Source organism: Amphiprion ocellaris, chromosome 10, assembly GCF_022539595.1.
Source record: "Amphiprion ocellaris isolate individual 3 ecotype Okinawa chromosome 10, ASM2253959v1, whole genome shotgun sequence".
Lineage (NCBI taxonomy): Eukaryota > Metazoa > Chordata > Actinopteri > Pomacentridae > Amphiprion > Amphiprion ocellaris.
Window position 1 is genome coordinate 12,297,961 of NC_072775.1, and position 13,763 is coordinate 12,311,723.

Genomic DNA, 13,763 nt, shown 5'->3' on the forward strand with positions numbered 1-13,763 from the left:
ATCTCCTAGGTCAGACAGAGAGAAAGGTGAGGTATGTAAGTAACAAATTCAATAAATTAATAAAATTCTTCCTCCTGCTTGCCGCATGCTGTCCCTAAAGGACCTTTTCACTCTCTAGGATGATCCTCAACACTCCTTTCTTTCCAGACTCCGAGGCTCATCCTCAGACTTCTGCAACCTGCGTCCTTTTCTGGTCTGCTGGCTGATCTTCAGTACCCTCTAGGGGAAGCAGCTGGTAATTTGATGCCTCTTTTCTTGCCTTTCACACTTAAGCACAAGAAAAAGGAGTAGCTGTGCTCATTAAGAGACATTGTTAGAGAAGGAAATAAAGGCAGGCTTAGAATCTCTGGACATTTTTGAAGCTAATATCTCTCTGTTTTTTTTTTGTTTTTTTTTTTGCATTAACCTGCACTATGAGGCATAGTTTTGAATGTTATTTATTTGACATTGTACCAAAAATATTTGAGAACCAGTTCTCATTTGCGAACATGACCTGGCAATCATGATCTATATAATTTTATAGTATAAAAGCAAACCCACTGGACTGTTGAGGAGCTGCTCCCTGTGTTTCCACTGCTGCATGTCTGTGGGGTTGTGTAGCAACAACTGCAGGGTGACTGCCTCCACCACTCTTGCGGGATATCAGTCTGCTGCCAAGTCCCTCCTGATTTGGCTGTAATTAACGAGGCTGAGCCTTGTTTGTGCATGTGGACATGAATAGTAGCTTGTTATTTGAACATTAATGGCTCTGTGTGTGAGCGTGTGCTGAGTTGTGTACAGCCCATAGTTCACCTTGGAACAGCGCCCCAGCAGCTGTGTGTCCTCTGGAGCGCTGTTTATGTTGGTATCAATACATCCTCCTGCAATCTTGTTTTAGGACGCCCCCCTAGGACACCCCCGCCTCACGGTTTTACAGGACAAAAGGTGTGATGTCTGAATCTGTCAACACATTTGCCAACCCACCTTTCAAGTGCCACATTTGGATTTAAGCCGTTGCTATTTCTCTTCCTCTCAGGGCGGATCTCGGAAAATACTGTGTAAAATATTATTTCAAATTAACTGCAAAAAAAAAGAGAGTGCTGGTCATAGCTGAAGATAGTCTTTAATGGTTTGACCTTGATGTCTCTCCTTGTTAGGACAAAAGTTCACCTGCAAAATGAAGGAACAATGAACAGTTTACAGAGAACATGTTAAACCCATTTGCCATCCATTAAAAGTTGATTTATTCCAGTGCTACTACGTACATTATGCATCATGTGGCAGTGTACACAGAACAATGATTGGGTTACATTTTTTCAGTTTTTGGGTTTTTCACTCTTATTGTTCAGCAGAAGTGTGTTCTGATGCCTGCTCTATGAGGAAAGCCTACTTCTCAGGATAATAGAAGACTCTGGGATGCATTTATCACTTGGACTCATCTACCATCATCAGAATAACATCATGAATGTCCCTCACTTCACTACAAAATACTGTATGGAGATAAAGTCTTTAGCTGAGGTTCAGAAGCAGGACCACACCTCAATCACTCCCCTTCCTGTCGTACGTCTATACACACCACTCTGGCCGGCCCATTTGTTCATTCTTGCTTCTAGCGCACAGAGCAACACATTCCGTCGCTTAGCCATGTTGCCAGTCTGAAAGTTCTAGTAAACTCCAACTTACCACGGACCGCTCATCCATCAGCCCTCCATGAGGAAACATTCAGCCCAGCTCCAGATCTCCTCAGAGAAGAGGAGATTAGCATCACTCCAGAAACACCATTGTCCACGTCGCTCATCCCGAAGAGACGACTACAATCAGAATTCCTCTCTCCATTCTCCAAGTCATTAGATATTCCTCATCCAACCTCAGTTGCGACCCTTGTTGTAGCTGAGGTCTTCTCTGAGGCACTTCTCAGGGAAGACCAAAACGTAATAACTCGCTCCTCAACTTCCACTCGCTCCAGCGGCGGTTCCTGAAGCAGGTAAGCGTCCAGAGAAGCCGCTGTTTCTGGAAACAATTGGGGCATTCCTCCACTCCCAACAGATCACCTGGCGATGTCCCTCCACATTAAATCTCCAACTGGACAATTGTAAGTCTTCAGAAAGCACCTGCCACTGCGCTGACGATAAAGTTAAACTATTCCAACTTCTTTCAACTCCTGGAGGTGGCTCACATGATAAACTGCAACAATCCTCTAGTTCCTCTCCTTCATCCACCATTACCAGCAATTTCTCTCTCTCTCTAATTCAATAGAATTCCAAGACATCAGATCCACACAGCAACATCAGCCAAAGACCATCTGTCCTTTTCCCATTAGTTCAAACTCTCATAACGTCTTCTGTGTGCCTCTTTTTGCATACTTAACTGTATCCAAATCATTGTTGCTATCAGCAACTTCTTTCCTTTGATTCTGCAATACACAGAGTCCATTGCAATGTCAACCGACACGTCAAGTTCAATTCACACCATCATTTTAACGGCATATCTGTATCTCGACCTTCTTCCATCTCCAAAGACCACGCGGTCTATTTATTCAAACAAAGCCAAACCAATCAAGTGGGTAGTCTCTGCCCATCATGTCCTTCAAACTAGATTCATGCCTAAGCCCTTCCAAATCTGTAGGTACACCATATACAAACCAGAAAAAATCTCACGATGCTTTACCTTCCAACCCTCAGTTCGCTACAGAGATCGGTTAAGTTGCAATCTTATCCTGATTCCTCTTCCACTTTGAGCAAGTCCTGATGGCATCCAGAATCCTAGCATGTTGTCTGGCCACTCCTTTCGTACTGATGCAGCTACCAAGTGAGAAGTTCTGGGCCACCTAATCAAGGCCACGGGCCTCAAGTCTATTCACGCCTCATCCGTTCCATCTCTCAAGACCTACGTTACAGCCACTCTTTGTTTCTTTCGTATGGGAGGCTTTAGGGGGGTCCACCGGCCTGGGAGCCACTGCTGATCTCCAATTAAGCTTTTGCTCCACGCCACTTCAGCAAAACTCAGTCATCGCCAACATAATCCTTTGCATCCAATAAACGATCAAGCTTCAAATTGATGGTGTGGTCCATGCTAGTGAAGTGTGTTTTTTTTTTCATTTTCTAGTGGAGATAATCGGGTCATTAAATATTGGAATGGTATTTTGGCAGGTCTTTGTCAATGAAAACAAACCATTACAACAGAGTAAATTTTAAAAAAATTTAAAAAAAAAAAAAAAAACACAGAACCTAGATTATATTCCCACCTGCAAATGTGAAATTAATAGAATCTTGTAGCTTGCCAGAATTGCAAACCCTTCATATATCCTTTCTGAGTGTTGTTTTTCTAGTACATCCCCATAGCATGCTGTGCGTTGTACCCAGCTACCTTTACCCCTGCGGTTCACCATTTGTCCTGCTTAATTGGCGACATCGACAATGAGGTCATATTTACAGGACACCCACTCGTGCTGTTCAAAACCCCCCTTCGGGCCAAAACGGATGTCTTGCAGTACATGAGCTTTCCCTCTTATCTTTTTTCAGTCTGCTCTCTCTTTCCTGCTGCCTGATGAAGGATGAAGTCCTAAACACTAGCACCGTCACCTCTCTCTGGGGACGACACTGCAGCATCTGTGATCCTTCCTGGTGTAACTGAATATTACACACAGAGTGCAAAATGGAACATGACCAGGGGTTCCCTCCGCTACTTCCTTTTCTTTCTTTTTCTTTTTTTTGAACCACTTAAAGGTCTTTGCTGCAGGCCATTTGGGAAGCCTCTTTGTGTATTAGGGACTGATGTTCTTAATGATGACAGATGACAAACGTGGCGCTAAACCTCAGATGTAATGAACAGGTGGAAACCTTAGATACAGACGGGCAGGTGAGGTCATAATCAAGCAGATAGTCTTCCATTAGCCGTCGTGACTCACTGGATGACACTGATTGAAACGGAGACTGTAATGGCGCGATGGATCCCTTTATACTTAACAGGGTGGAGTGCAGCACTGTATAAGAAGTGGCTAGAGGTGGGGGCAGTAAAGAGTCATGCTTCATCAACTCAAGTTGAAAGGAAAAAAGCTAATATTCATGCTTGATTAAGTTCCACTCATAGCAAACTGAATATGTTCTTAAATGAAGTGCTCTCTGGACAGTCCAGAGCCTGTGGGAGAGTGGACTCGTTCACTGTCACACAGGGTTTGACTTAGACCCAGTTAAGCCTGAAGCAGCTTGGAAATAATTAAGACCCAGGAAATAATAATGATCCTGTTTGTCCGTTAGCTTAAGGGGCCATAAAGATGATGTTTTTTTTTTTTAGCACTAACATCCTCGTGGGACTTGGATTATCCGCCATTCAAACTACAGCAGCTTGCCCGCTAACCCGCTGACTTTCTCTTCTGCTCTTCACATGTGCTTCAGGAGGAGTCTAAATATTCGTCTTCAAATCAAAAACTTTGCAAGTCATCACAACTCTAGGATGCGTCATACACCATGCCTTTCGTATTTTCTATATTACCTAATCTCTCATGTATCTTGGAGTCATTTAGAAAGACAAAACAGAGGTCTGATGTTACTCAAAGCTCAACATTCTGCTTTCCTGCTGAGAGTTACCTTCGGGTCTGTAGAGTAAACATGAATCTATGGCGGGAAACCAGTCAGCTTAGCCAGCTGGTCAGGGAGTCACTGTTGTCACTCATAAAACCAAACCAATCATTAGTAGTGATAACAGACAGGTTTTGGTAGATTTAAATTAAGCCTGGCTAACTGTTAACTGTTAAACTACTCGGGTGCAGACAGTAAAACTGGAGTTCTGGATACAGTGACTTGCTGAATCTAACCAGCCAACTAAGCTGATCTAAAGCTAATGTCAGTACAGACATGATAGTGGTAACAATCTAATCCCAGCAAGAAAGCAAAAAAAGTGCTTTTTCCAAAGTGTCAAACTATTCTTTTATATTTACTGAGGGGTCAATTCACTGTTCTGTAACCGTCAAAGTTTCTTCAGCACTTTTTATTTGTATCTTCTCAGGATTCTTTAGCAGTAGCGATTTTACCTCACCTCATATTTTAAACAGGGAATGCATTACAGAATCACATTACTGCAACTCTCTAGGTTCTCCAACTCTAAAAAACCCTAGGGATCCTAGTAAAAAAAAAAAAGGAAATCAGTAAAAATTTGTAAAAAAAAATAATAAAGAAAGAAAAGCAACAAACGAACAAAGGTAAACATAGTAAAATCAAATCATGTAAATAATCAAGCCATCCAAGGAAGCTTGTAATCCATTGTCACTGTCTGCACAGAACCATGCAAAAGAGCCGGGTTAGTGTCTCAGTTCGACCAGTGATGTGTGCCTGTGTGGCCGTGAACCAGCAGACCTTGAGCCATGCCACTTTCTGAAGACTATGGGAAGCTCTAATTAGTGTTGGTGAGAAAGGTAGACTACTACATATTTCATTGTTGTGTGTATGAGTGTGCAGCATCGAGCTAAAAGTGAACTCATTCTCTGACAAACACACTCACAGATATTCTCTCAGTCTGTCTCACTGTCGCTTACTCTGATCTGTTTCATTTCTCACTGTGTTAGTAGAAATTGAAAAAAAGGGGGTTTCAAAACATTTAGAGTTGCGGTGTAATGGAGGCAATGTTATGCATTACATTAAGACATTTTCTTTAAATTTTTGGAGAGGAATGTATCTGAAAAAGGAATGCAATGCTGTATTCAGACTGTTAACATCGTAAAAAAGCTCTGAAATTAGTAATTAAATAACCCTCTACTATTTATACATTCAGGCACTGAAAAATCACATGTCAATATGTAACTAAAAAAGATAGTCGCTCTCATTTTTCCCTTGGTAAGAACAAGGAAGCTGATACCTTGAAGTTGGCAATTGTGTAAATTTTTCCTACCCAGTAGTAATGCCATATGCATCCCCTTTGCTATTCTTTTGTGTGACAGTTTCCCCTCCCCTTTAAGTGCGTTTTCAAACTCTGACCTGAAGTCAGAGCTTTCATAGCCTCTCCTAAAGCTTTCACCCTAATCTATGGGAAAGAATCCATGACACTAGTCTTTTGAAAGGGAAATCCAATGGTTTGTCTCGCTCTCCTCACCGGACAAACAGATAGACGGACGGATGGGTGGACAGATGTCCTCCATGGCCTCTGAGGGCCAGCAGGTGAGCCGAGGCTCTCAGCTCCACAGACCAACTTCCCCCCTCATGGTTAAGGACTCTCCGGTGTGATAGCCAGCTCTCACCCCAGCGACCCTGAACTCAGTCATTTTTTAACTATACAAGGGCTTTTACAAAAAAGCTAACTTGGACAGCCATACAATGGCTAAAACATAAACCATATCTCTACTTTATCTCGGTTTTTCAGTCATTTTTTGATTTTTTTTTCAGTTTTTCTTTTTTTGGATGCATTTGTGTTTTTTCTTGATTTAAGTCTCATTTGCCTTTCTTTGTTCTTTCCGAGTAGCTCTAATCCAAGCTGTGCTGAGAGGCTCAGTCACAGAGGAATTGGTTTTTGGATTTTTTGTTGGGTGGGGAGGAAGGGCAGAGGGGATGAGTGGGGAGGAGAGAATAAGGGCAAGGATCAGGTCAGGGGTCAAGATATGGGTTCATTACTAGTCCAGACATGGACTCGCCAGCGGACACAGGGACAGCTCTGGGCGGGACAGAATGAGGTGACGCGTTGGTGTGGGGAAAGGCGGGGCCCGAAGGTGATTACAGAAGGTTTGTCAAGGTTATCCGCTATCGGAGGAGGTGTGTGGTGCTGTGGAGGGAGAGCGCCGCCTACGGGCGGTGGAAGTCCAGGATCGCTCAGAGCGTTCGGAACGCTCGGAGGCTAGCGAAGCCGGACGAAAGCGGTGAACAAAGCCGTCCAGGAAGTCCTGCTGCTGCTGGGTTATGGCTTGGGAGATGAGGCAGGGCAGCGCCTGCAGGCTGCCCGTCACCGAGTCCAGCTTGTCCTCCAATGTGCCGATACGCTTGTCCAGCTCCTCACTGCGCTCCTGCAGCTCTGACACCAGGTCATACATCACATTCTGGGTCTAATGAAGGAGAGAAAGTAAATGTGTTTTGGGAGAAGCAGGAACAGGAGGATGGAGAGGGAGGAGGAGGGTGGAACAAAGGAGGAAGAGAAGATAAAAACATTAAAAAAAAAGCTGTTTCACAACTTTATATCACCAAGTGAGCTGCAGCAACTAAAATCAGCAGAAGATACAGAATGTATGCATTGCCAGGGAAATGTATTAGTATAATGGTTCATCATAAATTCCATGAGTAGACAGCCTACGTCTTACTTACGCAGTATAAAGGAAATAATGACAGGAAGCAGGATGAAGCAGAGTTGTACAGTTTCAGCAAGTCAGCATTGATTTTATCTTCCCATAGATTTAACAACGAGCCTCTCCAGTCCATTTATAGCTGGAGAAGGTATTTAATACTTTATGTATTTGCCTGATGCAAGTCATTCATATAATGAAAAGAGTATCCATTATATTCATTGCCCCATAGTGGATGCAGCAGCTGCCAGCGTTACAATATGTGCTATCTGCAAATCATTCTTGCATTTAGAATGTGTCAGTTTTCAATATTTGAAAATGTATATAACGTATGTCCTTTAATTTGATGAAATATATGAGACATGCAATTTAACTATCACCAGCAGGTTTCATAAATCACCCATTTCAAGTCTCCTCCACACATGTTCAGCTCAGAAATCAAATGTTTTCATGTGCCAGAAATCAGAGGGCTACTTCTCTATAGGGCTCAGAAACACACTGTTGATCTGCTGTAGGGTGGATGCAGATAGATCTGACCATTGAGCTCAGTAAGGGCCAGTAAACACACATTAAAGGGGTTGGCCCTGGAACCCTTTAAAATACACACTGGAGAGCAAATGCCATCCACATCAAATGAAGCTGCAGTCATGCACCTCCCTTTGAAGCCCCTCTGTGCTCTGGTGGGTCAGCTGACGTCTGTACAGCAGGACAGAAGCTACTGAGGCATGACTGTATTCACCCTCTTACAGACCTATACTGTTTACCGTGTGTGCTCAGGTTCAGGTTCTTAAACTGGCCTTCCAAAGTAAGTAGGTAGTCTTGCAGTAGGGCCAAATTCTGTATAGTAAACTTTGATGGTGCCAAAAATGGGGTTTCAGGAAATGCATGTGCAGTTTGGTTAGATTTAAATCACAGATACTAGACTAGAATAGTGGGTCATTAAAAAAAGATTTAGAGTGAAGTCCCTAACTTGCCCAGTATTGTCTGAGATGGTGTTAGAGCTCATAAAGACTCTACCAAGAATAATAACCTGCACTGAGCAATGAGATGATGTCATTCAGGCGCATATCTGATTCTGGCACTGAACTTTCCTAAAACGTGTTAAACACCAGGTTGATATAATAAATTTGTCAAATTCGTGATATCCTAAAGGTACCCAACAGAGTTTTCACCAGCAGCAGTGCAGAGTGGTCCCCGGCTTAGCTTGTATTTTGTGCATGCACACAAAGAAGTCCATGATACACGTGTCAATGATTTTACACTGTTCCACTGATCAATGAAGTTAGTGCCAAGAGATACAGCTATCGGTCCACAAGGGCAAAACAAGATGAAGACTGCTAGTAAACAGTTTGAAACTCAACTCTGCAAATCTTTTATGAGGAAGAAAGAAGAAAATCCATTCGATGCGTTTGCTAGGCCTCCAGGATATAAACAATTCATTTGGGTGAGAAACAAAGAATGCAGCATTACTTCAACATAAGAGGAGACCCAAAAGAAACTATTTGTTCCTTAAATGGTGAAACCTAGCGTCAGGCATTTGTTTCTCTACTTTTCAACAAGTATGTACTGTATCTTTAACTTAACGTAACCTCAGGAGTTCTGATTCATCAGCACACTAAGACAAAGACCTAGAAAGAAGCTCTTTTAGTGTCATTTACAGCAAACAGCGAGAACACGGTGAAAAGGTTGTGTTAGGGTTTTACCTGCTAAGCTCATGTGTATAGTGATAGCAGAGAAAAGCCCACCAGCATCCATCTGCTGGGCCCTTGATGATAAATCATCCATTTAATCAATTTAAACAAAGGAAGAATTCCTTTGGAATCAACTAGTATCAACACTGGAAAAAGCCATGAATGATAGTCTGAGATATTCATGTTGGTCCATGACCTGTTTAGACTGATATCAAGTCACTGACATTGTTTCATTTAAGAATATGATTTCTAGTATTTATGAGTCCCATATCATTAAAATTAAAATGATTAAAAATGGATTGTGTTTTGTGCTTGGTATAAACTAAAAGCTCCTAAGATATGAAAGCTTTTACTTCTGCCATTCCTCGAGCTTATCCACAACTAGACAGCCTCTCAGCCTTACAAGGTAATGATTCACCGAGCTGCTAAGTTCTAATAAAGGAACAGTCATCAACAACAGTCATCCAGCTCAAATTTTGTATTATGCTGCCTCCTCCCTGCCTGCTGCTTCCAGATGAACCATTCAGGTTAAGCAGCTGCCTCTGGTCCACCAGAGTTGTGTACTTTGTGGAGCTGCTTCTGCTAACTCTAATATGTCTCAGCCAAAAGCACATCTAACGTCTGTTATTGTTCCAGTGCAACAGATGTCAGACTTTTAAATCTGTTTCTTTCTCTCTTACTCTCTGTGCTCACATAAAGTAAGTTTTTTATACAGCTAAAGTTCCAGTAAAGCTTGTTGCATCTGTTTCTGTTGTCACACAATGGAACAAATATGAAGTATTGACTGAAACACATCCCATTAAGACTACATGGTAAGCAGAAGTCACTTCACAGTCATTTCCAAGCTGTAAAATGCACATATAAACAACTGCTATCATAACTACAGCATTTTCTGACAAACTTACCAAATACATGAGTTAAAAACAACAGCTGTGCCGAGAATTCTGCAAAATTTGCATAAAAATGATCGCTCAAATAGAAAGTTCTGGTTTCATACTTTAATTTTCATCTGTGTCAGCTGCTGTGTGGTCAACTGTTTTGCTCGATGCTATTGATCACAGATGCAGAGAGAGTTTTCTTCGTGATGGGGGCATGGACAGCAGCAGCTCAGCTGCATTTAAAGCTACCGACACTGAAACAACCCTTTCAGAACAGGACTAAAACCAGGATTTATACAGTCATGGTAAAATGAACCACGCTTGCAGTATTTTGAGCTGAAAATTGAAAGACACATTTTGGGGACACATGACACTTTAATTAATTTACTGAAATGGGCACAATATGGGACAATTAATTTTAACATCAACATATTATATATGTTCGCAAATAGCAGCAAATATAGATATTTTAAAAAGTAATGTCTACATTCGGAGCCATGTTTCTGGGCACTCAACTAAAGCAAGTTTGGAAAATGCTAAAACGGTCCACAGAGTCCACGAGTGACACCTTTCTAATCTCATGTCTGATTTATTGTCAATGGAAAACACTGACCAGGTCAGCTTTAAAGTAAGTAATGAACTTTAATGAAAGCTACTGATTGCTTAGGGTAAAAAGATGTAGCTGAAATTTTAGAATTGAACTTAGAAGACTTGCCTTTGCCAGGTCCACCAAGGTGTTGGCCTGATCATTGAGTTTTCTCTGCTCCATCTTCACACTGCGCAGTCTGAGTGGGGGCACAGGGAGATGTGAACAGGAAAAAGAGGGAAGCAGGAGGTGCAAGTAAGAGAGAAAGAAGGAGGCAAGGAAGAGAGGAGGAAAAGAGAATAAGGAAATAGAGGGAAGGAGGACGGTTTTCAGGAGTCGAGCACAGAGAGAGACAGATTGTTTGGGATCATGAGGGGACAGAAGAGGCCAACAGAGAAGAAAGGAGGAACAACACATGTTTTATCAGGAGTGTTTTCTCATTGATGGTATTGAAGAGAGAGAGAGACATGCATTGTAAATATGTGTAGTTTACATATCTATATGTACACATATATATAGAATTATACATATATATATGTATATATATATATAAAAGCATTCCTGGTCTTGGTCAATACAATGCCAACCAAAACATGCAAAATTACAGAAGCATACTACACTCATCTCGAAAAAATAAAGACTGCATTTATCACACTTTATCTGGGTCTTTTTTTGTTATAACAAGATCTTTTTTCTTACTTTAAGCAGCAGAGAGCAGCAAGTATTTTTGTTGTCATAAGAAACAGTCTTGATAGCGAGAAATAATCTTGTTACAACCCAAAAAAAGAATCTGTTTTAGAATAAGAGTGAAAAGATCTCAATAAATTGCAAAAATAATATTATTTTGACAAAACAATATTTTTCCAGTGAGAATGCAATATGCTTCCAAACAAGAAAACCCCAAAAACCTGTCTGAAATCAAAACATTCCCATCTCTTTCCAGCCAAATGTAAGACATTTAAAAAAAGGAAAAAGATGGCATGCCCCTCGTCAGCGCTACACACAGCTCAGTGGTAGGACTTCATATAGACACACTGGTCATTCAGTAAGCGTGCAGTGACTATGACTGACTTTGTGCACAATGAAACGTGAGTTGAGCAGTTTCCGTGCTGGAGTTTGAGTGTGTGTCTGTGTACATGAGGTGAAGTGTGTATGTGTGCGTGTGTGTGTGTGTGTGTGTGTGTGTGTGTGTGTGTGGATGCCACAGATAAAAGATGAAGCCTTGCCAGAAATAAAAGTGTCTAATGACACTGCTGAACATACGGCAACATGGACATTTTTTTAAAAAAACGGCGTAATGATACGTTGGACATGTTTTGTGATGCCTTCAACACTGCTGCTCCTTATATTTAATCTAATGCATTATGGCACTGTAAGGACTGTTGACGCTGATGTGAATAATGTGTCATTGTTAGCGGTGGCATCACACAGCCATCATCTGAATGTGTGAGAGGAGGAATTTCCCTGTTCGGCAAATTATGAGACAGGATGACATTCAAGGGCATTTATTCATGTGCAAATCAGTGTATCAGAGCAGAGTGAGACTGCTCGCTTATGGCTCTATCTCTGTGGGAAACCGTTTCAGCTTGTATGTGTCTGTTTGCTTGGCTTTGTTATCCCTTATGGCTGTCGAAGAATAGGGGCTAAAAGCCAAAAGCGCTACTTATTAGTGTAACACATTTGGAGCTCAGTTCTGTTCTACAAAACACCCGACATACATGTTGTGCTGCGCCTTTCTGTGCCATGTCATCAATGTCATGTATAAGCTTTTTGTTGTTTGATCTCATCTTAGAAAGGAAAAGAGGCAAAAAAAAATCAATATTAAATCAACAGCAAACATCTCAACCTCATTAGAACTAGAGCGTATTACATTGTGTGTACTTATGCCATCACAAAACCATCATAGTGTAGGATGAGTTCAGTTGATGCAGGTTAATATAGCCCCAAGAGCAGCTATATTAATCATGGGTAACATTATACAGTACATTGTAGATGATTATGAACTGCTGGTCAGGCCAAGAAAGCTCCAAGCTCATTCTGTGCAAGATGCTTTTTCTTTCACACGTTCTCTGCAGACAACCCTCCACTATCACTGGTGGCAAAAATGTTGATGCTTTTGTTTCATTCCATTCAAGGGAGAATGGGAGGGAGAGGGAAGTAGATGGAACACTGAAGTAAAGAAAAACCAAAAAACAATTCAGCATCCAGCATCCATTTTTATCTGTTTTTTTTTTTTTTTTTTTTTGGTAACAAACTTTTTTTTTCATGCATGTCAAACGCAGACATGGAGAGAGGAGGAGGAGGAGGATGTTGAGGAAACAGTAGGAGGAGGATACATAGAAGACTCAACTTACTTCTGAGCTCTGCAGTGATAGAGCAAAACAAAGACAGAACACAGTACAGAGTTTTAACCCCACAACATTCACGAAACGAGTGAAACCATTACACTTCTCACTGTAAGCACAGGGTAAAAGAGGGTCGGAGGGAGAGGGGGACGGGGAGGGAAGAGGAAGGACCATTACACTAGATTGCAGTGTGTGTGTGTGTGTGTGTGTGTGTGTGTGTGTGTGTGTGTGATTGTGAGAGGTTACGTGTGTGAGCATAACAATCAAAGGAAACGGTAGGCTAGGAGTAGTAAACACTACCAAATATACACAGCTACATGTCATCAGATCATTAGCAATAAAGTGAATATTACAACTGAAATACTCTGTTCCATAAATAACATTAAAGCAGTCGCATGGATTGAGGCAGTTATTTTTCCAGATTTGGTTTTTGGGCATGCTGACAGATTCCCCTTGGTGGTTGGTGGTGAACAATAAGTCGTATTTACAGTAGATTAGATCACAGAAAACAAATGCAGTGCGGGACTTACTGGTGAATGGCTTGGAGAAACTTGCGCTGGTGTTTCCGCACCTTGGCGTGATCTATCTTCTTGACCAACTTGGTGTGTTTGTAAATGAGCCATGTTTCCCTGAGTACATTGGCAGCTGTGTTCTTTACCTGTGAGACAACATTGGTAAAAATATTTGCTGAACACTAATCTGTATCAGCTGGATACGTTAGGAACTAAACGGCAGCCGTCCAGTGGTGATATTGTAGCAACTAACAATAGAATGTGATGAAATACTACAAGACTCTCAGGGAATGGAGAGATAAAACAAATTAAAAGAAACAATTTAAAGCTTGTTAGAAGTTATGAAAGTGACAGTCTACACAGATTGGTATTCAGTGCTTTTTAAAAAGTGCCACAGACTCAGCAGATCTGATGCTGAGAAAGAACTTTGACAATACAAGACGTTTACACCAGCAGTGGAATGAGAACAGCCTGCAAGGTTTTTAATATGTTTTAATGCCCTGAACCCCAAACC

General features: G+C 41.5%; 1 protein-coding gene across 7 annotated transcripts in view; it reads right to left on the reverse strand.

The window, feature by feature from the left end:
- Positions 1-1,083: 1,083 nt before the first annotated feature.
- Positions 1,084-13,763, reverse strand: part of kcnn1a (potassium intermediate/small conductance calcium-activated channel, subfamily N, member 1a) — a 65,438-nt gene continuing 52,758 nt past the window's right edge. For 5 of the 7 annotated variants that reach the window (XM_055014438.1, XM_023267649.3, XM_055014437.1 and 2 more), the window contains 3 exons: positions 13,268-13,395; positions 10,522-10,591; positions 1,084-7,003 (listed from right to left, as the gene is read on the reverse strand). In XM_055014438.1, the coding sequence (XP_054870413.1) occupies positions 6,698-7,003; positions 10,522-10,591; positions 13,268-13,395 (504 nt within the window). In that variant the 3' untranslated portion in view covers positions 1,084-6,697. Of the gene's footprint in view, positions 7,004-10,521; positions 12,756-13,267; positions 13,396-13,763 lie in introns of those variants that run through there. The other 2 variants (XM_055014436.1, XM_055014435.1) reach the window with 2 other exon arrangements.